The sequence below is a fragment of the Anolis sagrei genome, chromosome 4 (assembly GCF_037176765.1).
Source record: "Anolis sagrei isolate rAnoSag1 chromosome 4, rAnoSag1.mat, whole genome shotgun sequence".
NCBI classification, from domain to species: Eukaryota; Metazoa; Chordata; class Lepidosauria; order Squamata; family Dactyloidae; genus Anolis; species Anolis sagrei.
The window spans coordinates 187274608-187302468 of record NC_090024.1 but is presented as its reverse complement, the minus strand read 5'-3'; the positions used below and the strand labels follow the sequence as shown (position 1 = coordinate 187302468).

The following is a 27861-nucleotide window of genomic DNA, read 5'->3' as shown; positions in this document are numbered from 1 at the left end:
GTGTTTTCTATTTGTGTTTTTCCCACCTTCATCTCAGCCCTAACTCCAGTGAATGTGGAGGGCTTAATGTATTTCTGCTAAGGGGAAATATCACGTATGTACTCCTTAACTGCCTTAAAAGTACAAATCAATATTTTTCATTTCAAAATTATTTCTATATTCCAGATTTACAAGCTCATAATTTCTGTAGTTGTTGATGTAAGAGCAGCTCACGTGTGTTTTCGTATTCTGAATAAAGTTCTTCTGATCGGATGTTTTATGTTTCTACTTCAGTAATGTGACGAACCCCCGGGACACTTGTTACTAAAACAGGGGAGGTCTGCTTACTGTATGAAAGTGGAGAATGTAAACCACTTTATTTTCAAAATTAATGAAAAATGTTTCTGTTACTGTGCTGAACATGAGAAGCAAGATTTCTGTAGAAGGGCAGTCTCTTCCTTCATCCAATGCCATGTATCCCTTTTCTTTTGCTTCTCTGCCTAATTAGTTATTGTGTTTCGTTTTGTGGGGTTTGTTTTTTTCCTTTGCAGTATCTGAAATGTTGCAACTCAAATTCGTGTAAATTACTTCATATCACTCTTAATTCACTCTGAAGATACCTTTTTGTTCTGTCCAAAGAATTCTCAAAAAGCATTAGCAAAACTACATTTATTGAAGAAGAATTTTAAACAGTCATAATGCAAAGATTGTTCCATAAAGAATTGGTCTTCACACAAAACTAAAGGATCACATATAAAGAACATGAAATTGTACATTCTTAGTAACAGCCGCATTCAGATTTTTCAAAGTCAATTTTCTCCTGCCAAAACAAGGCAGAATCCAGGCACATTGAATAATCTGTACAGGTTGAGTGTTCCTTATCCAAAATGCTTCAGATCAAAAGTATTTTGTTTTTTTCAAAATTTGGAATACTTGTGTTTGCATACATGCATATAATGAAATGTCTTGAAGTCAGGACCGAAGTCTGGATAACAAATTCATTTAAATTACCTAGGCACCTTTATACACATTGCCTAGAGGTAATTTTATATATATTATTTAAAATACTTTTGTAGATGTGTGTGTAAAGCTATATCTTAGCCATCCAAATGGACACATTTGGATTTTGGAATTCTGGATAAGAGATGCTCAACCTATAAGTGCAATACTCTGCTAGGGAAAATAGACAACTGGTAGCTTTACTTATAAATATGAGTGAGGAAATTTTATTTTCTCCTACCCCTATTCAAACCAATACTCATATTGTTCATCTCTCAAGGGTTATACTGAAAATATACCAGAATGATGTAGCATTGCAGTACGTATCATATATACGTGCATAACCAGTAGGCTGGATACTAAATCTAATTTTGCTTTCCAAAAATGAAGTGTGCCACCCTTGAAAGATAATGATCTTTCCTGATTCATTACATGATTCATTATGGCCTGGGGCAAAATAACAGAACAAATGAATAGAAGTTTGGGAAGCAGCCATGGATTATGCATGATCACTTGCCTAAATTGGGGTTAAGTATCAACATTGACAATGGACATTTATTAGGTTTTTGCTTAACTCAAAATTTAGCTAATTATTTCAAATCCCAGTTGAATTTTTTTTACCTTAATGGCACTACAACCTAATGCTTGACTATGATTAATACAGGAAGAAACTTCACTGTAGACACATGGCCTAGTCCCTTAACTGTGGTCAGCATCATATCTGCACATATACGATCTGCTGATAAGCACCCCTTTAGTATTACAAAAAAGCCAGATAAATTCGAATTATAAATGCTTGTTTTCTAGGGTGAAGTTCTACATAAAGTAAGTCCAATCAAGACTTTGAATGTTGCATACTGTTCTTATTTGTGAGAAGGTTCTACTAATGGCAACTAAGCATCTAGGCAGCTGGCAAGTCAACCTGATCTTGGCTGTTGCTGAGATTAAAGGATTTAAGATTAGACATCTTTGTAATAATGTGGTCCATTCATTCTACACAACACACAAAGCAAATTATCAATAAAATTCATAACAGTACAAAGTATTCACACTTCGTCCTACAATCCAATTTACTCATGACATACAGTACTTGCGCTTAGGATCTGTTGTACTGTGGCACAGAAATGCTTTGATATATCTTCATAAAGCAGAAGAATACATTTTGTGCAAGTTATTGGCTGGTTTGCTCTCTAGGTAATCTGATCTACACTTTTAAGGCTTTATAAATGCATCAGTCATGTATGCTACATATTTCAGCAGGCACCAGAAATGTAACTTTAAACCCATTATTAAGCAAAACTCTAGTCCCACCAAGGGTGGGACACGTCAAAGGAATAAATTGCAAACTAGGCACAAAGGATTATGAAAACAAGAACAAGCGTTTATTCCCTCTTTCTAAATACATTTCTTGAAAAACTGCTATATGCAAAATATTTTTTGCATTGAAGCTTCTATCTAGTTCTGCATCTAGAATAAAATCATTGGCTCTCTCAGTATCAAGATAGATAACACAAAATGATGGCATGATAATCATGACAAATAAAGATGGGGGACATATTCTAAACTTGCATATAAGACCATCTGGGACATCACCTTGGAAAGATATCACTATGATACAATGAGCAATACTACTTATGTGGAAACTATCTCATGAACTCAAAAGGGATGAGGTCAGAAATTAGCTAAAACAAAATATATCTTCTAGGAGAATGACTGGAAGCTGCGATTGTAATTCCATTCCAAGATTCACCAGATTTTCTTGAGGCGGATATGATGATCTTTGACCAATGTCTTCTAAATTACAAGAAGGGAGTCCTGGTCCCCAAATTTTAACTAAGTACTAGCACTTAAATGGCTTTCAGTCTAGTTGCATAAGAATAAATAAAACTGCCAGGACATTTTACTAAAGGGAAACTCAATGTTTTTATGACATTGTCCAATACAAATACTAATGTACCTGGAAGGTCCCCAAACTACTTTAGGTCCCATCCTCTCATTTTCCTTTTTGAGCTTTGAAAAGTACTAGATTCATTTCTATACAACTAACCCTGCTGTATGTATGGTGCTTATCTTAAACAGGTTATCATGTATATTTCTAAGATGGTTACTTTTGAAGGACAGCAAGTGAATGAGATACTCAACAATGGCAGTATATTATTACATGTCATGCAAAAACTTAGAAGGTAGGGAGTCAGCTAGACAGTCTGAATGATTTTAAAGAAGTACCAAGGCCACCTGAAGAGGTGTCTGGAACATGAAATTGCACCACACAGAAATTTTGAACAAACAGAGCCATTACACAGGCCTCTCCAATCTGTGGCCCTCCAAGTGTTTGGGACTCCAACTCTCAGAAACCTTAGCTAGCTTGTTCAATGGTCTGGGAGCTGAAGTCCAAAACACCTGGAGAGCTGCAGGTTGAAGAGGCCTGCCTAAGAGTTGTTTACAGGTAGCATTTGAAAGGCACTTAAAGAGTTCTCAGCCTCCCAAGCTCCAGAAGTATGAAGTTTTAAGTATCCCAAACTACTTGTTTAAATCTTTCACATTGTAATTAACTGTCTGTATCACCTTCCTGGCCCTGCTTAGTTAAAATCTGGAAGTTAGAGAGGAGGGAGAAGAAGTCCTTTTCCCCATATTGCTACCAAATTGTTACAAACAGACCTTGCAGTAACAGTATTAGCCCTGGGGAGCTTATACTGTTACTATACGTGATCTGTATCTTTGCAGAAAAGACAAAACATTACAAAAAACAACTTCTCAAGAAATCACCCCTTGTCATTGCCCTGAACATTGCTTATAAAAAGGATAATGTTCCACAAATCTGTAACATGGGGGGGACGGGGGACTTTTAACATTTTAAGTTCACTATTTTAGTACCAACAGTAAAGTGCAGCAGGTTTTGAGGTTGAAAAAGATGTTATATCCAAAAAGCTTTTTGAATGAAGTATAAAAAGACTATAGTGATATTTAAGGCAATATAGGATCTGCCCACCTGTGGGATAAGTTACTGAGAGTTTTGTCTACCTCATGCTAGTTATTGCTTTGTTACTTCTACAGTACTGTAGCCCTTGGAACAGTGCTGTATTTTCATGAAGCACTTGTGAGACAGAATACAGAGTACAGTTATGTTATGCTTTGCCATGTTAGTAAATAAAAGCTAGTTCTTGCCTCCCTCTTGTTGAAGTAACAGTCATAAGAACTTTAACTGAAGCCAGAATACATATAATCTGCAATAAAGGCAGACAATAAGATTGTGGAAATTTTCCATAGAGAAATCCACTGTAATGTAAATCACAGTGCGTATTATGTTATCCAGCATTCTTCTCAAGAGTTCACAGCCCTCAGGTAAAGCTTTGAAGTGCAGAAGAAAACAATGTGTGTTGACAAACTAAAATGAAGGTCCAGAAGTCCAACTGTGAGTTACTACTTTCCATCTTTCATGTAGGACGGTATCGCGCCTCGAGCGGTCAGGCCTTCAAAACGCTTGTAGGTATAATTGATAAAGACCCAGTCTTTATTCTTGTAGTCTGTTTCCGGGTGGTTACTTGTAGACACTAGTGAAAACCAGCACACAAAATTTAGATTAACAATGAAGGAATGTAAAAAAAAAGAGAGAGAATATATTTTGTTGAACATGTTCTAGACTTGCTACTGGAATGGGAAAATTATGCACTCCTATTATATCTTCCTGGGCATGTTTCAAAGATAGGAACATGTAAAACAGATACATCATTCCTCTGCTGTTCAATAGCCATATTGTCTGGCACATAACAAAGATATGCATTAGATCTGCCTTAGCTTATGTATCCTTACATTGCATGTCAGTCACCACAATACTTTAGGATAAAATGAAACTCTATTTTATTTCATTTATATGCCATCTTTCTCACAGAATGGAACCCAAGGGTGTTCCAGATACAATAAATGGAAAAAAGCTTAACAAGATTTTTAAAAAACTCCAATAAAAATCCTCCCTCCTTATACAAAGTCTGCTTAATTACTTGAAGTTCTTTTGATTTTTGTTTAGTTGGAAGAGACCTCATGGGCCAACCCCCTGGCTAGAAGCAGGAATATTGCATTCAAAGCACCCCTGACAGATGGCCATCCAGCCTCTGTTTAAAAGCTTCCAAAGAAGGAGCCTCCACCACACTTCGGGGCAGAGAGTTCCATTGCTGAACAGCTCTCACAATAAGGAAGTTCTTCCTAACATTCAGGTGGAATCTCCTTTCTTGTAGTTTGATGCCATTGTTCCGCGTCCTAGTCTCTAGGGCAGCAGAAAACAAGCTTGCTCCCACCTCCCTATGACTTCCTCTCACATATTTATACATGGCTATCATGTCTCCTCTCAGCCTTCTCAGCCCAGCTCTTTAAGCTGCTCCTCATAGGGCTTGTTCTCCAGACCCTTGATCATTTTAGTCGCCCTCTTCTGGACACATTCCAGTTTGTCAATATCTCTCTTCAATTGTGGTGCCCAGAATTAGACACAATATTCCAGGTGTGGTCTAACCAAGGTAGAAGAGAGGGGTAGCATGACTTCCCTGGATCTAGACACTATACTCCAATTGATGCAGCCCAAAATCCCATTGGCTTTTTTTGCCGCCGCATCTTACTGTTGGCTCATGTTTAACTTGTTGTCCACGAGGACCTCAATAAATTATCATCCATTATTATTATGTATCGATGTGACTATGGTTTGGGAAGAGGTGATGTGGAATATAGCCCTCAAAACTGAGATAGAGGAAATTCATGAGCAGGAAGCCAGCATCTACCAGTGTTGCTCTTCCCCTTTTCTCTGAACTGAATCCATCAAAATCGAATTTAAAACATACTGAACCTATGAATTAACTTTAATGTAACAGCTGTCTCCTCAAAAACCTTCCCCAAACCAATTTAGAATGAAAGTAATAACATAGGGATTTGCAGAACTAGGCTAAGAATTATTTTCTATGAAATAGCCAGATTTTGGAAAGTGAAAGTTAAGATACATATAAAAATTATGACCATAAAATAACTTACCTGCTGGTTTAAGGATATCAGATTCTGGAAATTCATCGAAGTTTGATGTATCATCTATACTTTTGATTTCTATAGGTATTGCAGCTGGCCTCTCCCTGATTAAAAAAAATAATTCCTGATTAAACTTACTGTACATGAAGAATCTTGAATGCAGTATCAAATATGGAACACAACTGCTTCTAAAGCCCACATTCTGTCTTGCTCACATCACCTAATCTCTTCCCCCATTCTTCCCATTACTAGAGCAGGAAACAAAATTTGAATACATTGGAAGAAAAGAGTATTTTACCTGATATGCTCCCAGTCAACTCCCTCAAAAAAAGGATTTGTTTTAATTTCCTCAACACCAGGAGCACCAATTCGATGTTCCCATTCACAGCAAAATCTGTAGAAAGAAAAAGAAGCAACATGGAGAATCCAAAAATAGAAAAAAGCACAGTAAATTACTGAGTGAGAATGGAAATGTCTGACATTACAGAGGGATTCTGGTATGTCTGGCAATCAGAACGACTGTTTATGGTTTAATTCAGGGGAAGGCTCTGGTCCATCCTCCAGATGTATTTGGACCCCAACACCCAACAGTCTTAGTGAAGCAAATGCCAATTGTGAGGAAAACTGAGGTGCAATTCAACAACATCTAGAGAGCCCAATGTCAATATTCAATTGACTAAGATCCTATAGAAATTGGGATAAGATATCACAAAAGAACAGCCCTTACTACTGCAGAGTGAATACTGTGAGATGTTGTAAGAAAGTCTGTCTATGTAATGCTCCAAGGACATATTGAGAGCAATTGTTGATGTGGTGATACCTTAGAATAAGATCTTTGGCTCGCTCAGAGATTGGTACTTCTGGAGGGAATATGAGCGTCTCTTTCCAATTCATCACCTTCTTGTATGTTTCTTGGGGTGTCTCTGAACAGAAGGGAGGGTAACCTAAGAAATAAGTTAAGACGATCATGAGGAATTATTAATGAAAGCTGTAAGCAATTGTTATCTCCCACCATATCAAACTCTATTTCAGATTCATGTACTTCAACTGCAAATAAGCATCAAGATAAGAAGTTCAATGTAATGCAGTTGTGTGGTGCAGTTTCAAATCTTCCAACCCCAGACTCCCCAGATAATGGATTCAATGGAAAGGGTTTGTGGGAGTTACAAAATGAAAAATCTGGACAGCATATGTTCCTACCAATGAGCATCTCGTACATGATGACCCCAAGTGACCACCAGTCACAAAGTTTATTGTAGCCTGTCTGCATGAAAACTTCTGGAGCAATGTAATCTGGAGTTCCCACAGTAGAAAAAGCCTGCAAATAAATGAGGCGTGTTACATATGCTCAGAAACATTTTAACAGTAAAGAAATCAATCAAATCCCCATCATAAACCACATTCTGTTCGAGGGGAAGGAGGTTGTGTCACTGATATTCCCCAGTGACACAGAAGGATAAAACAAAAATGAAGCTCCTTTTGCTCTTGCTCTTCTGAAGGCTAGTTCAATCGCATTTTCATGATTTTAAACATCCAAATTAAACACAGAATCTCTGCTCAGAGATTGCAGCTGAAAAAGAGATGAGACTGCGGAGCTTTCCCCTCAACTCTACATCTCCAGAAAGTTCCTCCCCTCCCTCTATTGTTTTTCTTCAGGCAGATCATTATAAGAACTAATGATTGGTTCCTAGATCACGATCTTATTGTTTGAATGTGTTGGATTTTTGTAAGGCTAAACAAACTGTCATTGTGACTAACCTCACAAAACATGTTAAAGAAAACTTTAGTGACTTGAAAGCTAGGTAAACATGTTTAAAAACAAGCTTATTTCTAACAGCTGTACGTACCAATTGTCGTCTATTTCTTTTCCAAGTTTCTGCTTTCCTTTTAGAATTCATATTCTGAAAGGCTGAAAAAATTGAAGCAGGAATATTATTAATTACTTTTATTTTACCTTTGATTTAATAATATATTGATGTTGGCACACAAATTTGAGTAACAGTTTACTGCTTTTTACTTTTTTCTTGTGGCATCCAGGGACCCCGCTACCTCTCATGATACCCAACAATACAGACAGAATGGGAGAAAATAGGATGTCATATTGTAATTTAAAATAAGGTTGCAAATGAGTGGTGGGAGAATTAAAGTAAAGTATAAATTAACATTTAAGGTTATTTCCGTTTATAGATAAGGAATTTATACAATTATGCATTCAATTTTTGTGAAAATTTTCTCCGATAATACATGTCTTGTAAAGTGCGTTTTTAAGATGTAAACCAGGAGGGCAAGAACTGTTCTTTAAAAACTGCTTGATCTGGCTGTATTTGGCTGAATAAAAGAGTAAAGATACTTTAAATAAAGCAAATAAATAAAATACCTGTGTTATAAAGGAACAAAAAAAAAACTTTGTTTGTCTAATCCAACATTTCTCCAGAAAGGCTCACTACTGAATAGCAAAATGTTGACAGAACAAATAAAAAACCTTGACTAAGGTTGCCTTGCACAGATTAACATTTTGGGCAGTTATGGGAACTGTGTATTTTTCTCAGCTTTTTCTGAGATTGCAAGTTTTCACAAAGATTGAAATAATTATATTAATACTACTTACTAAAGTCACTAGGCAAATTGTGGCTCAGGTTTCTATAAAACTCGGTTCTATGTGCTTTCTTTAGTCCAGTGCAGAGACCAAAGTCTGATAATTTCACGTGTCCCTAGAAAAAAGCAAAAACAAATGAAAGATTTTTTTAAAAAAAAAAACACTTCAATTAATTATGGATTAATTCATCTCCCACCAAGTCTATCTGAAGGCAGCCACATATTTAATATGCAAGGCGTCTGCGAAGAGTTAACTCACATCTCCAAAAGAAATGGTTATGCATCCAATTCAAAATCTAAAAGCTGAACCCTGATCCATATACCAAATCCCTAGATTTAGTACATTTTATCATAATTAAGTGTTTCTGAGTGAGAGATTCTTCAATTTGTGAAGGGCTGGATTACAGATTTAATTTCATCTAACTGCTTAGCCAAGTTCTTCCATTTCAAGCTCTTTGGAGTTCCAAAGGAAATAATAATGCCACAACATGAAGTAAGCAACTGTATTTCTACCACGTAATATTAGAAAGTGCTAGCCTTTGAAATACCCTTACCTTACTGTCCAAAAGAAGATTATCTGGCTTGATATCACGATGAATAAAACCCAGCTGGTGAATTGAATCAATTGCTAGCACAGTCTCTGCTATATAAAACTGAGTCTCTTCTTCTGACAGTGTATCTTTTTTCATCAATAATGTCATCATATCTCCTGTATGTACAGATGATGGGGGGGGGGGGGGAGGTTACATTCATCTCCTTTGTAGTGTAACTCTTAGTAAACTTTAGGTCAGGCTGGATTCTAACATACACTTAACATATTCTGTACAGCACCTTTTGCCCTCCCAGAACAATAACTCCCAAAGTACATTTTGCTCTCAGTACAAGTGAGTAAATAAGGCATGTATCTTTAAGAAGTCATTTCCTGAGTTTGCCCCAGCAGTTTCCAACCTAGCATCCTTCAGATGTTTTAGATTATAGCTCTCATTGGATGACATCAACTCGTAATCTCACCTGGAGTAGATTTGTAGATTCAATCACTGAATGGTAAATCAAGACCTATATAAATCTCATTTATTCTATGGGTTCACTCTAGTTGGGATTAACAAACGAGTTTATACCATTTTTCACAAACAATGGCCATGCTTGCCTAGGATGATAGCAGGTTTACACAACATGTCTTGGAGGGCAACAAAAGGGGGAAGACTTGTTTACACAGATTTGTTCAAGATGCCTTTTGACAAAATTAAATACTGATTTTAAAAATACCTTTGATTTTCCAGTAAGAAAACTTGTATCAATCTAAAGTAGATGGAAATTCCATCGCAATGATGCAAACCTATATTAAAATGGCATGCACATAATTTCACCAGTTCTATGGTCTTCCATTTTAGTATGCCCTAATAATTGCTGCTTACACAAACAAAAATAAATTTATTGTCAAAGACTTTCGTGGCTGGAATCACTGGGTTGTTGTAGGTTTTTTTGGGCTATATGGCCATGTTCTAGAGGCATTCTCTCCTGACGTTTCGCCTGCATCTATGGCAAGCATCCTCAGAGGATGAAACATCTCAAATGGACATTCTTAGCCCCCTCCCATAAATAATCTCCAGTGTGACAGTCAGAAACAAGATCCATCTTGCAATCCCTTGTTCCACTTGAGGCTACTTGAAAGTCTGGGGCAACATGTCTACTGCTTCCTAATAACAGGAAAAACAGGCCTTTGATTCCTGCTAGAAGCTAAATGAGCTGTTGGAATTTAAAAACCATCTAAACACCTATTTCTTCCAGCAGGCCTACCTAGAGAGTTTTTGAACATGAATTTTAAACATGTTTCCTTTGTTTAATCTAAATTTTGGGTATTTTAATATGTATTTTATAGAAATATTTTAATATGTATATTTTATAGAAATACATTTTAATATGTGTATTGTGGCATTTTTACAATGTTTATGCATGTTAATTATTCTGTAACCTGCCTCAAACCACAAGCCTCAAGCCACAAGGAGAGGCGAGTAAGATATATTATTGTTGTTGTTGCTGCAGCTACTGCCCAGTAAAACTGGACTGGGAAACTTTTATGATACCTCTGAATTCTGTGCATTATTGAACATGTAGAGCAGAGCTTTCCAGATATTTCATGGTGGTAACACTTTTTAGTTATGCATCATCTGTTTTAATCTGTTTGATTGATATGTATTTTAATTGCTATATGTTTAGGTTGTTTTATATGTTTATGAGATGTGTTTTATTGGTATTGAATTTTTGCCAGATTTGTAAGCTGCCTTGAGCCCCCCCCCCCCATAAATTGTAACAATGAAATGTATGAGAACACAACATACATAATGAAAAACTTGCTATTATATATATTTTAAAATGTATAATTTATTGCGTATTTCACATTGATTCATTATTTTTGTGCAGTTTGGAAAGCTCTGGTGTAGGGAATGTGAACATGAATAAGTTATGAATGTGTAACTCTATGTGAATTCCAGCCTATATTATAGAATAAAATTGTATCCCATTCAGATTGTTAATTACAGATCAGGACAAACTCCATTCTGTAATGCATGAATCACCCAAGCATGCATTGAACAGCGCAGGATCAGAAACCATGCACTGACAGAATGAAGAAGTCATATGTACAAGCCATATCTGATGAAAATATCCTACCAAAACAGTACCATATTATTTAAAATAATTACCTCCAGGCAGGAACTCCATAATTAGATACAGGTTTAGCTTATCCTGAAAGCTATAGAACATTTTTACAACCCACAAACTATCTGCTTCCACTAGAATGTCACGCTCTGCTCGAATATGGCCAACCTATGAAGAGATAAAGAAACTCAATTTAAATGAAATTTTCTTTTATTTTTAAACAAAGTTTGTAATGAAAGAAACATTTTGACGTATTTCTTAGATTCTTAGGCACTGAGCAGTAGTTAATGTTAAAACACGGGCTACTTTTTATTTTATTTTAATTGAACAAAGCTTGCCAAGGCCAGCAACACTACCCACTCATTTGCACTCAAGGAAACCAAGATGGAGGATCATAGAGTTGGAAGGGACCACAAGGGCTATCCAATCCAACCTCCTGCAGGAAAATACAATCAAAGCACTCCCAAAAGATGGCCATTCAGCCTCTGCTTAAAAGCCGCAAGAGAGAGACCCCACCAGACTCCAAGGCAGGACATTCCATTGCCAAACAGCTTTTACTGTTAACAGAACACAAACTTGCCCCCTCCTCCATGTGACATCCTTTCAAATATTTAAACATGGATACAATGTCCCCTCATTATTTTCTTCAATCTAAATATATCTAGCTTTAACTGATGCTTTTGCCCTATTTAATGCAAGTATGAACAGCATTTATTTTAATGAAACATTGGCAGAAATCTCACATTAAGCACATGAATTGAAAGTAGCACAATTTAAACCTCATGGCACGTAGAACCTTTAGACACTTGGAATAATGTTTTAAATGTAGTAATACAGGTGTGCACACTTCTAGGACTGCCTCTTTCCATATGCAGTCTGAGAACTGATAAACCCTTGAATGAATTTTGCCATTTTTGTTTAGCAGCTCCCAACATGGAAAAACCCAGATTAGATCACTTCCTGGTGTTCTGTTAATGTTTGATAACTTTTCCAACAAGCCTTTAGGATATTTCTGCTGCTGACATTTAATTTTTAGAGATAAACTTTTTAATGTACATTAATGATTTGCATATTTTCTTGGTACTGTTGTTCATTTATTTGGTTGTTTTTGCATCTTCATTTTGAAAAGGGAAATAGCATAATAAAGGTCTAAAATGCATAATACTTGCACACGTGTGGACAAGGGAAAGATGGACAACTTTCAGAGACCCAGACACTTCATTCATATTACCAGAATCTCAAATCATAAAAGTATACAGGTGCTTTTGGATCACTGTCATAAAGATATCTGCAGACATACTCATGCATAATCCATTCTAAAACCTGTAAATTGGTTAGGCTTTGGGTTGATGTGAGTTTTGGGTGCTGTATGGCCATGTTCCAGAAGCATCCTCTCCTGACATTTTGCCTGCATCTGTGGCAAGCATCCTCAGAGGTTCAGAGGTTAGGCTTTGTCTGAATACATGACTCTCCAGGGAATCTTTAACAGAAGACTGCAAGCTAAAGGTTTGTCACCCTCCTTCATGTTAGAGTGCACCTTCCTTGAGGACCTAACTTGTCACTTGCTTCCACTTGGAAATTATGCCTTCTTCAATGTACTAATCAATAAACCTTTTAGCTTACCTCTATTTTCATCTGATAGACAATTTCTATGCTCTTGGGCGTTACTGCTCTTGAAAACAGACTCATTAGACATGCGCCTAATGCTACTCACTCATAGTGTTGCTGGCCCTTTTCCTACAATACATACTTCTAGCTTCAGAACTGTCTTGGCAGGCAGAATGAATGCCCGAGAAAGCTCAGCAATAAAGCCACTCTTCACTCATGGAAAAAATTGACTCTTGCCTCATCCTGACCTTCTCTGTTCCCCACTCATCCATTTTGTGGGGAGAAAAAATATAAACTGTACTGCTAAGTGATGTGATAGAGCACTTAACTCTATCTTTAACAGTCTGTTTTAGGTCCAAGAGAGGCATTTCCTTTTTCAACAGGTATATGTCATTTTGAAAAAAAAATCCTCTGAGGGGATGGAGTGGGACAAGCTTTACTACTATGCCTACTACACCAGTGTTTCCTAGGTCCCATGATCAGTGTAGACTCATATAATGCAGTTCAATAATGCAATTTCAAACTGCATTTTATGGGAATGTAGATGGGGTCCCAGATTGATGTGGATGGCTAGCCATCCCACATCCCAGTGTGCTAGGAACTGGCATTTTATTTGTGTATATTAGCTGTTTACTGAGAGCTCTTCAGGGATTAGCAGCAGATGATTCAGAGACTGATACCAACTTCCACTATGACTAGAACTGCCTGTGACAGTTCAACTAGTTGTTTTCAATTCAAACAAAAACATGAATGGCAGGGTACACAAGACTTGCAGGCAATCCATGGGCTCTGCTCACTCCACCCTTTTTTAAAAAAATAAAGAGCTAGAGGACATGCAGAGATAAGCAGTTCCTTACAATACTCATGTTACCTACAAATGTTTAAATCAGTCAAGAGACACAAAAAGTGCTCAATCTTGCAGTTTAATGGCTAATTCTCAACTGAATCTGTTTACAAGGAGTCAAAAACTAAGTCGACTAATGAGAGAATTCTGTATGGTGTTCTTCATACAGTGCCTCCATACACACAGCTGAATGAAAATCTGAATCAGGAGATATCTATTCAATATTTGATGGCTACAGTTTTAACAAAACATACCACACTGGGTTTGTTTACAAATAAATCTCACTAAATCTGGTAAGCCCTGCTTACTCCTACATGATATTCAAAGGGAAAGCTATTTCAGAATACAAAGGGGTCTTCTAATACCTTTAAGACAAATTAAGTAATTTCAGCTTAAGTTTATGAAGAAGAATCCACAAAAAGCTTATATTGAAATCAATTTGCTATCGTTATACAAGTGCTGCATGGCTTCTCTCTTCTTTATACACATAACTGTAGTTATTATGCAGTAAAACAAGGTATCTTCAGTGACAAGTTAGATAACAATGTATACCTGAATGCATTTTTTAAAAAAGTAATCCTCAATGATATCCTTAAACCTGGAATTTCCATTCTTCCAATAATAATGGGAATTCAAGATATATATTACCAATCTTATTGCTCTAATAAAAAGGAAGAACACTTCAATCAATCATCAGGAGTAAGAATGCACTCCCATTACCTTTTATAATCTGTATTTACCTGTTCTTTTTCAAGCATGTCTGCTTTACGCAAAATTTTCATTGCATACACGTGTCCTGTATCTTTTTTCTGAACAAGCCGCACCTAGAAGTTGTTTGGAAATAATATATGCATTAAGACTCCTTTAAGTTACTTTTTTTAATATATGGAAAAGAGTATATGCCGTATATTAAGAAGCAGGGAAGAGCATCATTGTGTTTTGCAATACAGCTGAAATACCGAAATTGGCAAAAAAAGCTACATGCAGGATATGGGAAATTAACATAGGTGATGATAAAACCCCTTCTTTCCACAAACAGTATGCCACGGCCTAAGAAAGAGTTAAGAATCAAAGGGTGCATCTACACTGTAGAATTAATGCAGTTCGACACCACTTTAACTGTCATGATTCAGTGCTATGGAATTCTGGGAGTTGTAGTTTTACAAGGTCTTTGGCTTTCTCTGTCAAAAGAATGCTGTCCATGGCGAACAAACTGTATTAATTCTACAGTATAGATGTATCCATAGTTGTGATGTTGGAAGTAGGGACGTGTGATTTGTCAAAAACTCCTCCCATTTTTGGCCTGCCCCCTGCTCCATTTTTTAGGAAATTCCCGAAATTGGGAAGGTGGAATAATGTTTCACCTTCCATCAGACAGAATTCCGTTGCAGCATACCGGAAGCAGTGTCCCCAGAAGAAGTGGAAAGCCAACTCCCAAAGGAGTTGCTTTCCTTTCCCTCCTTAGGTGGCGAGACAAGTGCGTGGAGCTGCCTGCTGTGTCTTCGAGGGGCTTGAGGCAGGCAGGCATGCAGCCCTGGCAACTCCTACAATAGGTGGGCCTTGGCGGCGGTCGCAATGCTGTTCCAAAAAGGCGGCAGGCAACGGCCAGGACTTTGTGAAGAGGCGCAGCGGCGCGGCAAAGACGGCAGTCGAGAAGGCGGCAAAGGCAGCGGAGGAAGCAGCGGAGAGGCTTCAGGCTTGGCGGCAAAGGAGCTGTACTGAAGGAGATGAGAGAGGAGGCTGCTCCGGGCACGAGGAGAAGGAGTTTTCCATTTTGCAAAGCCCTGGCCATTGCCCGCTGCCTTCGTGGAACAGCATTGCGACTGCCGCCAAGAAAAATGGAGGAGCTCGCCCTGGTATATATAGGCCAGATTTGCAAAAAGACACATGATCCACTTTCTTCTTCAGATTGGCTGTTGCAAGGCGGGGGGGGGGGGGGGAGAGGAAAAACCCGAATGCACCTGGGTACAGCCAAAGGTCTGATGCCACAAGCTCCATTATTCCAGGCCTTTGGCTGCCCCGGCCACATTTCCTGGGATTTGGCTGACGGATCATCCGAACCCCCTGAATATGGTACATCAAAACAATATTATGCACACCCCTAGTTGGAAGCAATTTTGAGTCTAGCTGGAGTGGTAGAAATAAAAATAGTTTGCATTTTGACCCCAGTTTCAAAATACAAACTATTATAACAATATATGAAAAATACATAATTTGATATTTATAGTTTTGTCTTTCAAAATATTCTTAAATAGTCTTGTTGCATATTTACTCTCTTCTTAAATCAGTTTTTTTTTTTGGCTCAATTTTTAAAATTAAATAAACATAATTTATGTTCTATCAACCTCCTGGTTTTGCTGACAGAGTGAGAGCTGTCAACAAAATAATCTATTTGGGTGCTACTTAGTAAATGGCCAGATGTCTGTTTCTTTAAAGAGGATTATTAAATTTTCAAAATTACAAACATTGCCAGTACTTATGTAATGTATACACTGAAAGCAAATTCTGTGGTGGGATATTGTTCTGCCTTTTATGGGAAGATGATTTTTTTTTTTGTAATTAAGCATATGACTAACAATGCAGGAGGATAAAATGTGGTTGTTAGTATTTATTTAAAATCTATCTTTGTTAAAATGTTGCTCTCTTGAACTCTTACCTCTCCAAATGCTCCTCTGCCAATTACTTTTAAAGACTCAAAATCTTCCAATCCAAGTCTTGTCCTTTTTAGACGCAGAAACTCTGTTTCCTTTCGGGCATGTGCTGATCTTCTCATCCTTTTCTGATTGTTTTGTCAAAAGCAATACAAAACAAATACATAAATAAAAATGTATTAAACAATCACGCCCTAATCATTCACAGTGTATGTTTATTATAATAGTTTTTTTTAAACCCAAAAAAGGATATCTTAAAATACATGCAATACCTCTTCATCTCTCAAGCCTTCTTCTTCCATCACCTTTTCTAGCTTCTTTTGTCTAAAAAACATAAACATTGTCTTGTCAATGAAGATGTTCCTGTCAAATACAACTGTATATAAAAAGACCAAGAAGTGTAATTTTGGGAGCTATGACCCCATTCTCAATATACATGCCAATGAAGACAAAGTTTCAAATGTCTGTGAAATGACCAGGATATTGATCCATACCATGTTTTATATTGCATTTATCAGTTGCATTCAAATAATTTGACTTTTGACTTGTATAATAAAAGAAAAAAACATCAACAAAAGACAACTGCAATTAACTTGAGGCATATATAACAGCAGAATGGGCAGAGAACAATGTAAATATTATACAATTAATAATTTCTACAATTCCATCACATCTGATTTAGATTAGCCACCTATCACCTTGCTAATTGGGTTCAAAGTGGGCTAGTAATGGAAAAGAGTCTTCAGAAACTGGAAAAATGAGTTAATTGCATAAGAGACCCAATTCACAACACACAACACAAATGCACCATTCCAATACAACTGCATCATGGAACAGAGTGCACAATATATGACAGAAAAAGCAATAACCCTGTACCAATTCTACATTAATAGAATTATAGAAGAACAAAGATGTTTTGTCGAAGGCTTTCATGGCTGGAATCACTGGGTTATTGTAGATTTTTCAGGCTGTATGGCCAAGTTCTAGAAGCATTCTCTCCTAAGAAGAAAATGCTTCTAGAACATGGCTATACAGCCCAAAAAACCTACAACAACCCAACAAAGATGTTATTAAAAAGATGAATAGCATTCAAAATAGTATCAGAGCTTCTCAGAATATACAATCCACATTTCTGTTTCCATTAAACAGGGCACAACACACCTCTCTTTGTGACCATATCCACATGCTTAATGAGCCTGATGCTGGTATGACTAATTTTTATTAATCAATAATTGAAGAAATGTCCTACTTTTTCAGCCCAGGGTTACTTTACTTTAGAAAGAACTAACTCAACTGCTATAATGAGGGCTACATCTTTATCCTCACTAAACAAAGCTCTGTCTTGGTTACATCATACAGCAGTTACACACCAGAGCACAGAGGGGGTCACGGTGAGGCTCTGTTGCTTCTGAAACAGAATAAACTAAAGACAGGAAAAACCACATTTCTGAGGCATGCTTAGACCAGACTGGATATATAAACAAAAACTATTGCCATTAATAAATGAAATTTAAGAGTTTCTAATTATGACAGAAACAACGTACTAAAAACTGAATAACAATTCTAAGAAAATCAAGAAGCACATAGAAATAATTACAAAGCTGGATAAATTTTAAGGGGAACTAAAAAGAGCAAATATCATGCACAAGAGGAAAAGTTTAAGGTTATCCATACATCAAAATCAATAAATATCATTGATTCAGTTGCTTAAGGGAACATTTTCTAAAGACCCGGAGAAGAGAAGGTGAAGAGGTGACAAGATAGCTATGTTTTAAAATTTCAAAGGATGCCATAATGAAGGTGGAGCGAGCTTTTCTGCTGCGTTAGAGACTAGGAGATAAAGCAATGGATTCAAACTACAGGAAAAGAGATTCCACTTAAAAATCAGGAAGAACATCCTGATGGTAAGAGCTGTTTGACAGTGGAATGCATTCCCTCAGACTGTGGTCTAGTCTCCATATTTGGAGATGTTAAAATGCTGACTGGATAGCTATTTACCTGGAGTGCTTTGACTGCATACTCTTGCATGGGAAAGAATGCACTGGCTGGCCCTTGTGGTTTCTTACAATTCTATGATTCTAATAGTTTAGTCTGATGCACTCATGATGAGTAGTAACTACCCAAGGGAAACAGACAATGCTAAGAGCATAGAAATACATTGTTCTTTTCGCAGCTGAAAAATGGCCATTTGCAGCATACATCAACTGCTTATCCTGGTTTTCAACAGAAAAAGTTAGCAAGAGCATTACCCTTACAAGCTTTCATCTTAAAAGAGAAGAGGACTACAGTAAAATTGCCATTTTGTATGTTGTCTCACATGGCCCTTTAAGCACTACAACACTCTTTCCTCCCAGATACATGCCATAGCAGCAGAAATAATTACAGTAATACTAAGAGGAAAGAAGAAATTGGTGAGCAGATAGCTGGTGCTGGGGTAGTAGATAAAGGGCAGGGACATGTTGTTCAATGAGTTAACAATTACAGAATCTCTCTTAAGGAGAGAAAAAGGGTTCAATCATGTGTTTTTGAAAGAATTCTTTTCCATGCAAAAGTTTGTTAAAGATTCTCAATGCTTTCCCCTCAAAACAAAACTGTGTAGCTTATACAAATACTTATTTTCCATTTTTCAGTCAACATTTCAGTTTCATGTAGCACGGCACATCTTGTTCGTACTCACTTTTTCAGGGAATAAGCATCTAACTAGAGGTCTCCAATCCTTTTTGGCATTCACAACCTGTTGTGGTGGATGTTGCAAAACATCTACACCATCCAAAGGTTGACTGGTAAGACTAAACAATAAAGAGGGGGGAGTGGAGACTATCCTAATCCAGGAATGGATGATCTGTTGCATGTGGCCCTTAGGGAGTAAAAAAAATGTCCCTAAATGCCTTCATGTGTATATGGTGATAATTTCACCAAATTTCTGGCCCACCCTGAGCCTCCTCAGGTCCAGTAGAGCCTTCAATTAAAACTAAAAATGACATGCATTTAGAGGCAACAACATTCTGAATGTTGTTGGGAGTATAGTAGCCCTCCAAGGTCTTATCCAAACCCAAGTGAACCCATGATAATGTCTCCATTGCCCTTTGCAGTTATGTTCATCTTTTAGCTCTCCTTATTTTATTATACTCAATTCCAGTTCCCCTAATGACATCTTGAAACCATGAATTACCGGAGTCGCAATTTCTTCTTAACTTGGGTATAATCATAATGGTAAGCACGTCCTTAGAATGTATGTGTTCACATGGAGCCAGAAGCATTTATGGGAATAAAGATGAGCCTTGCCTAGAGGCCAGAACTTCACTTGAAACAGTCCCAGCTACCTCAATCTTTTAAAATAAGGATCCTCAGCAGTCAAAAGGATTCTTCCTGATCTAGGAGATATGATCTCATATTTTAAAAGAGATTATAAAGGATTATACTGAAGTATGGAAACTGAGGCAACACTGATCCTTAACTTATAGTCTAGCACCAGTAAGCTACAACATGACATATCTGCATCAACATGATTTCCCTTTTTCTTTTGTTTACAAGAAAAAAAAACTGAACCATTATATTCTAAAAGTCACTCTTTGTGTTATGATCACATTTCTGATTTAGAACTGGGAATCCCAGGTATGCACCTCCAGCTACAAAGTCAGCGAAGCAATCTTTGTCCAGACAGTCTTTATTCGTTTTAGAGTTCCAAAGAATAAAATAAGAGGTTGTCAAATCATCATGTAAACCAGGCTGCATTACTTAGAGAAAGAGTAGCACAAACACAAAAGAAAAATAAGTATATGTGTGCAACTAAGTTTCCTGTAAGATTATCCTTTTATTTGTTACTGCTAGAAATATTGTTAGCATTTCTGAGTTCTCAAAAAGTGTATGCTGAAATGATTTCCTCCTAGAAGCAGATGGTGTGTGGCAATTCACATATGTAGAGTACTAGCAAGTAGTAAAGTCTTGTAAGCAAAATATCACTCATGTGACATTAAAAAATTACCATCTTCAATGGGGCTTGTGCAGCCATTCAAATATTAATTAACCTACCCAGACTTGACAGAAATATGAAGACAAATTGTGTTTATACTGGACATACTGAAATCGAAAAGAAATAATGCTTTATGTATGATAAGCTTTTTGTATGATAAGCTTTATGTATGATAAGCATGTGCATGTTGGGACTGCAAGAATAAGTTATAGAAACAAGAAACAGCCAAAATTCATAAGAAAGTTTATGGATTATTAACTTTGTAAACCAAGATCGTGGCAGTTATATTCTAAATGTATGTCACTAACTGCAGTTTCAGAAGACTCTTAACATGCAAATTATTCTAGTGTGAAACTGAAATCTGTCTACAATAAGTATTGGTTCAAAGTAACAGCCAAACTTTTTGACACCATATGAAAAATGTTTTCTTACACTTTAAAAAATTTAAATCATTTTTTCTTCATTTAAAAACTGAACACAATGTTTCTCTAATACTTTTATTACATCATTTTCTTATTTCTGTTGATGCTGTAAGCTATTTGGAGTTCTTCTAGACTGAAGAGCAATGTGCCTATTAAATATCCCAAACAAAAATTAAATCTGTACTGGAATATTTTTAATACATTTCTTTTTAAAATGTTGATCTTCACTTTGTAATAAAACACATTTAATATACATTTGAAATATATGCAAAATACAGTATTTAAAAAGCTAGTGAAGTACAGGAAAGACTATAAAATGTGTTTGGAAAAGCTGGCTTTGATTATCACACATTCAAGTGAGCCAAGTGTGTTTCGCAATACAAATTGTGTTTATACTGGACATACTGAAATCGAAAAGAAATAATGAACTAGAGAGAGAAAAACAAGCTTTATTCCAGGAAAATACTTCTGCCCTTAATAAAGTGAGCCACCAGAAGATAGTAAAGTAGTCTAAGAGCAGAATAGTATTGCAAGTAAAGGTATTTTAAAGGTACTTTGAAGGCTCAAAATACTGTAATGAATTGTTAACAAGAGAAGCATTTGTTGCACCTGCCTTTTTAAAAAAATAAATAAATCACAAACCCAGCATTTTTTCAATATTCATGCAGCTGGAACTTTACCTCATTTCCCGTTCTTCATGCTGTGCAATCAGATTACTGTAGAAATTTTCTAATGTCACTTTTGTCATTGTAACTCTCTCCTTGGTATGGTTGCTCATAGATGAGCAAGGTGCTGGGCCAGTCATTGCCATGGTTTCTGAAGAGGTGGAGTAAAATAATTAGAATGTAGTCTTTACATTATCCTTCAAATAAAAAGCTAAGTTACATAATGATTTAAATTGAAGACTCAAGATAAACAAAGTTATGAAAAAATGCAATATGATCACACATCATAATATGAACTAGAAACTAAAGAGAGTAGAAAACCACAATGTTACAAAATTTATTGCACAAGTCAGACTTCCTGTTTTTGTCTTTAAGTTACAAACAAGGAAGAAGAAATGTGATAACAATTATGCCCCCCAAATTACATCTAAAGGTTATATTTCATATATTAAACTACTCATATATTCAGTTCTGGTGTTTAGATTTCTACAGACATGTTAAACTTTACTTCTTGATACAATATAAACACACAGAAACATGTTACATGTTCCATTTATTTCAACAGAACTTGATTCTAAGCATTGCCAGCTTTAACAACCCAATCCCATGCAACTTCTTTTTTCAGAAGTATGTCACAAAAGTCTCAACAGAATTTAAATAAAATTTAACATTTCTTTGCAAAAGGGAAGAAATTAAGTTCCCAGCTTTTACAATGCTGCTACTGTACAACCCAACCTATTGCTTGCAATTTGGTAAAGTTACAAGTTACAAGACATGATGTGTCACTGTTTTGAAAAACTGTTTTGAAAATCTTTGGAATCTTGTTTTGTTGTTGTTCATTCGTTCAGTCGTCTCCGACTCTTCGTGACCTCATGGACCAGCCCACGCCAGAGCTCCCTGTCGGCCGTTACCACCCCCAGCTCCCTCAAGGTCAATCCAGTCACTTCAAGGATGCCATCCATCCATCTTGCCCTTGGCCGGCCCCTCTTCCTTTTGCCTTCCACTTTCCCCAGCATAATTGTCTTCTCTAGGCTTTCCTGTCTCCTCATGATGTGGCCAAAGTACTTCAACTTTGTCTCTAGTATCTTTCCCTCCAGTGAGCAGTCGGGCTTTATTTCCTGGAGGATGGACTGGCACTATCAGAACTTTCCTCCAACACCACAGCTCAAAAGCATCGATCTTCCTTCGCTCAGCCTTCCCTATGGTCCAGCTCTCACATCCGTAGGTTACTACAGGGAATACCATGGCTTTGACTAGGCGGATCTTTGTTGCCAGTCTGATGTCTCTACTCTTTACTATTTTATCGAGATTGGACATTGCTCTCCTCCCAAGAAGTAAGCGTCTTCTGATTTCCTGGCCGCAGTCTGCATCTGCAGCAATCTTTGCACCTAGAAATACAAAGTCTGTCACGGCCTCCACGGTTTCTCCCTCTATTTTCCAGTTGTCAATCATTCTTGTTGCCATAATCTTGGTTTTTTTTACGTTTAGCTGCAACCCGGCTTTTGCGCTTTCTTCTTTCACCTTGATTAGAAGGCTCCTCAGCTCCTCCTCGCTTTCGGCCATCAGAGTGGTGTCATCTGCATATCTGAGGTTGTTAATGTTTCTTCCAGCAATTTTCACCCCAGCTGTGCATTCATCCAGCCCTGCACATCGCTTGCCTGTGATCTTTGGAATCTAACTAGATGTTTTTCCTCACAATAGCTCTGCAAAATCTAGATAGATTTTTTAACAATGGAATTTAATAGGCAGCTCATACTGACATAATTCCTTGAATCCAATAATTTAAAAAGGGTCCATTCCTTTCTGAAAAAAATACATCGCATAGTACAATTTCTTTTTGTGATTCAAAGAAACCATAGATCCTTTTCAACAGCTAAAAGTTTCTGTTTCTGATAATAACGATGAAACAGAATTAAATGATGTCATTTGGTGAGCAGGAAGCAGAGTTTTCTACTATGCATGCTGGCTAACAAGGCACACAGGAGCCTGCTATCTTAAGCACATTGGGAGTTTATTCCCTCCAAAAAATCATTATTCTCAAGAGTAGAGGAAAAATCATGAATGCGATCTTACAGGTTGAGCACCCTTTATTCAGACTTCCAGAAGTGTCCATATGGTGGCTGAGACAGTGATACATTTACTTTTCAATTGTTCAATGTAACCAAATTTTGCTTCATGCACAAAATTATTAAAAACACTGTGTATAAAACACTTTCAGGCTATGCATATAAGGTGTATATGAATCCAATAAATGAATCCAATGTTTAGAGTAGGGTTCCACCTCAAAGGTATTTTATTAGGTATTGCTACCCAAGTTATCTATCGATCTACATATGCTTGGATAGCATAGGGATGAGGAGTTAACAACCCTGTGCTGTTTGTTTTGCTGTGACCTGTTCAGAAGACTTCGCCTCACTCATATATATATAGAGAGGTACAGTTTTTATTTGTCTTTATTTGTTTGTTTGATTTCACCCTTTTTGGATTGTAAGTGTGACTGCTATTATGTACATTGTTTCCTCTTGCTGGTTACATTCTTGTCTTTTTGGTTTCTGTGTATGTATGTAATGTGACTTGATACTGTTGTGAGCCGCTCTGAATCATTGTGAAGAGGGGATGGGATATAAATTGAGTTAAATGTATTGTCGAAGGCTTTCATGGCCAGAATCACTGTGTTGTTGTAGGTTTTTTGGGCTATATGGCCATGTTCTAGAAGCATTCTCTCTTGACATTTTGCCTGCACAACCACAGACCTCACAACCTCTGAGGATGCTTGCCATAGATGCAGGCAAAACGCCAGGAGAGAATGCTTCTAGAAAATGGCCATACAGCCCGAAAAACCTACAACAACCCATAAATTAAGTTTATTATTATAAGTTTATTAAGCTTCCCTGAGTCCCCTTGGTGAAAAGGGGCAGAATATAAATAAAGCATTATATTATTATCACACTTACGAAATGTACCTGTTCCAACTAACATGCAAATTCAACTTAATAACAAACCTACAGAACCTATCTTGTTTGTAACTTGGAGACTGCCTGCATTCCAAAACCAGTCTTCTGACCCTAAGTCAGGGGTCATCAAACTTTTTAAACAGAGGGCCAGGTCACAGTCCTTCAAACTGTTGGAGGGCCAGATTATAATTTGGGGGGAAAAAAGAATGAATTCCTATGCACACTGCACATATTTTATTTGTAGTGCAATAACACTTAAAAACAGTACAATAATTAAAATGATGAACAATTTTAACAAATATAAACTTATTAGTATTTCAATGAGAAGTGTGGGCCTGCTTTTGGTTGATGAGATAGGATTGTTGTTGTATGCTTTCAAGTTGTTTCAGACTTAGGCTAACCCTGAACGAGGGCCAGGTAAATGACCTTGGAGGGCCATATCCGGGCCTTAGTCTGAGGACCCCTGCCCTAAGTATTTCATATGGGTTTTATTCAATCTGAATGTGTGTATAAGGCAGGCATGGGCAAACTTGGGCCCTCCTCCAAATGTTTTGGACTTCAACTCCCACAATTCCTAACAGCCTCAGCCCCCTTCCTTAAGCGGCAGAGGGGGAAAAGGTAGGGGCCTGTGGCTGTTAGGAATTGTGGCAGTTGAAGTCCAAAACACTTGGAGGAGGGCCCAAGTTTGCCCATGTCTGTGATATAGCCATGAAAGGATGTCACATTGAAGATGAAGCAAGCTGGAGGGGCAAACTTTGCCCATGCCTGGTATAAGGTGTATATTTATTTATTTATTTATTTGGCTTGTATACCGCCACTCCCAATTTGGCTCGGAGTGGTTGGTTAAAGTTGGTTGTATTGTTTTAATCTACTGCTGTAGCAGTAGATTAAAACAATACAACCAACTTTAAAATACAATAAAAACGCGAAACAGACATAGTCCCGAGTTATTCACCCATCGAAAGCTTGTCGGAAAAGAAAGGCTTTACAGGCTTTCCGAAAAGCAAGTAGCTCTCGGATGGTTCGGGTTTCAACTGGCAAGGCATTCCATAAATAAGGGGCCACAATCGAGAAGGCTCTCTGCCTAGTAGAGGACAGATGATAAGTCCGGATGTTGGGGACTTCAAGCAAATTTTGGTCCTTGGACCGAGGTAATCTCTGGGGTTGGTAGGGGGATAAATTTTATGTTGGGAGTTTTATGCTGGAGTCCCATCTTCAAGCTATCTCATTACCCTATGTAAGTATTTCAAAATAGGAATGAAAGGGGGGGGGGGGACCCTAAAATCCTACACACTTCTGTCCCTTTCATAAGAGGGATAGTCCAATATTCCACCTGTAACAACTATAGGAACTTGAAAGTTTAATTTAGGTAGTTATGCATCATTGGGAACCCAGTATGAACCATCCCAAAAAGTTGTGAGAAGACCCAAGCAGGTGTTGAGGAGGGGGGGGGGGGAGAGGAGGAAAGGAAAGAGTTGGGAGAGGCCACGCTCCGCACAGAAAATGAGGGGAAACACGAGCAGAGGCGAAGGCAGAGGAGCTAGGCCAGGTTGCCATGGAAACGGAGAGGAGGGGGCCCCTCGCCTGAAGGGGCAAAAGCTTTGGGGTCTGAGGAGAGAGTGAGGGAAAGCGACCCCCTGGAAGGCAGAAGAGGTGGGGACAACTTACCGGGGACCCCGCCCCTCCTAGAGCGAGGGGGTGACGGCGGCGAGGCGCGGAGCAGCCCAGGAACTGCAGGAAGTGTCTCCCTCAGGCCTGCTCTTTCAGCCCCTCGCTCTCTTCTTCTTCATCCCGCCCCAGGAAAGCGCGAGCTCGAAGCCCTGGCCCAGTGCGCATGCGCGGCGGATCTCCTTCTCCCTCTGCCTGGGTCCCATCCCCGCCCCGCTTGTGGCCCGAAGGGGCGGGGACGGCGATGCGCATGCGCCAATCTCTTTCCGTCTCCTCCTCTTCTCGGTAGACTTTTACGGGGTTTGGTTTACGTAGGAGGAAGTTGGGTGGGAAAGAGAGAGAGTGGGCAGGTTGTACCCACGCGTAATAGGTAGAATGAGAAGAATAGAATAATAGTTAGAATGAGAAGTAACATATAATTCGAAATAATAACATTGTAATGTAGTAATACTAATATATATAGTATTAATAATGTTGTAATATAATGTATATTACATATACTACTACTTATGATATAGTACAATATGTTATATAATACTAATAGTATAATATACTGGCAGTGTATTATATCTTGTGGTATAATAACATAAGCCTTTGAGTGCTCTAACTGGAGGGCAGATGTGACCAGCAGTGCTGCATAATTTGAAGAGGCACGAATGGAAGGCGAAAGGGAGAAACGTGCCAAGAGGAAGGCATATCAAGCCAACCCTGATTGGAACTGCCTTCCACCTGGAAACCAATGTCCTCACTGTGGGAGAACATGCAGGTCAAAACAGCCACCTACAGACCCACCGCCAAGACACCACATTTGGAGGACCATCATCCTGAAGCTATGAGGGATCGCCTAAGTAAGTATGTAAGTAAAGTAAGGTTGTTGTTGGGGTTTTTTGGTCTTGTCTGGAGTAACTTGAGAAACTGCAAGTCGCTTCTGGTATGAGAGAATTGGCTGTCTGCAAGGACCTTGCCCTGAGGACGCCCGGATGTTTTGATGTTTTATCATCCTTGTGGGAGGCTACTCTCATATCCTCTCATGGGTAGCTGGAGCTGAAAGAGAGAACTCATATGCACACTCTCCAGATTCGAACGTTCAGTCCTGCTGGCACAGGGGCTCGTAGTAAAGTAAGTAAGAACATAGTACAATATAATAATATATTAATTGTGTATTATATATTACATGTAATATTACTAATAATCTTGCAGTACAGTGGTATATCGCAATACAGTAATATATAATACTAACATTCTGCTAGGCTAATAATATATTGTATTTATATAATATTGATAATATAATGTAATGCAATATAATACTAATAATATAATAATACTGTAATAATACTAATATATTAAATATAACAGTACTGACAATATATAATTATATACTGTTTTATTATTGTATATTTGAAGTTGTAATGTTTTTGACTGAGCTACTTTGAGTCTTCTTATGGAGAGAGAAAGTGGGATGTAAATGAATGAATAAATTCAAAATAGGTGGAATGGAAGGTAGAATAGTTAGAACAGGAATGGGCAAAATTCGGCCCTCCAGGTGTTTTGGACTTCAACTCCCACAATTTCTTACAACCAGTAGGCTGTTAGGAATTGTGGGTGTTGAAGTCCAAAACACCTGGAGGGCCGAAGTTTGCTCATGCCTGATTTACATTGTAAAATTATGCAGTTTGACTCCACTTTTAACTGCCTTAGCACAGTGCTATGGAATCCTGGTAGTTGTAGTTTGGTGAGCCACTAGCAGTTTTTAGCAGGCAAGGTGAAAGAACTTGCAAAGCTTAATTTGATGCAAACCTTACACACATATTTTGAATGTAATTTAAAGGGGTATCACACTG

At 37.7% G+C, this 27861-nt stretch overlaps 1 protein-coding gene across 1 annotated transcript; it reads right to left on the bottom strand.

Annotated features, from left to right (window-relative positions):
* Positions 1–631: 631 nt before the first annotated feature.
* STK38 (serine/threonine kinase 38) lies at positions 632–26231 on the bottom strand. The gene is made up of 14 exons (XM_060773152.2): positions 26021–26231; positions 21414–21549; positions 16611–16662; positions 16344–16466; positions 14428–14511; positions 11280–11403; positions 9132–9286; positions 8591–8693; positions 7830–7891; positions 7183–7300; positions 6803–6926; positions 6281–6376; positions 5992–6086; positions 632–4529 (listed from the first exon to the last, which is right to left on the bottom strand). The coding sequence occupies exons 2-14, from the start codon at positions 21542–21544 to the stop codon at positions 4399–4401; spliced, it is 1398 nt and encodes a 465-aa protein (XP_060629135.1). The 5' UTR covers positions 21545–21549; positions 26021–26231; the 3' UTR covers positions 632–4398.
* Between the last annotated feature and the right edge of the window lie 1630 nt (positions 26232–27861).

Bases quoted from the DNA above. Each gene is read 5' to 3' on its own strand.
- STK38 (XM_060773152.2), bottom strand. From the start codon at position 21,544: ATGGCAATGACTGGCCCAGCACCTTGCTCATCTATGAGCAACCATACC. The intron at 16,467-16,610 runs GTATTGCATGTA...CAAAACAATCAG, and splicing joins AAGGCTTGAGAGATGAAGAG to AAAAGGATGAGAAGATCAGC. The intron at 9,287-11,279 runs GTAATTATTTTA...CTGTACATACAG, and splicing joins TATGGAGTTCCTGCCTGGAG to GAGATATGATGACATTATTG.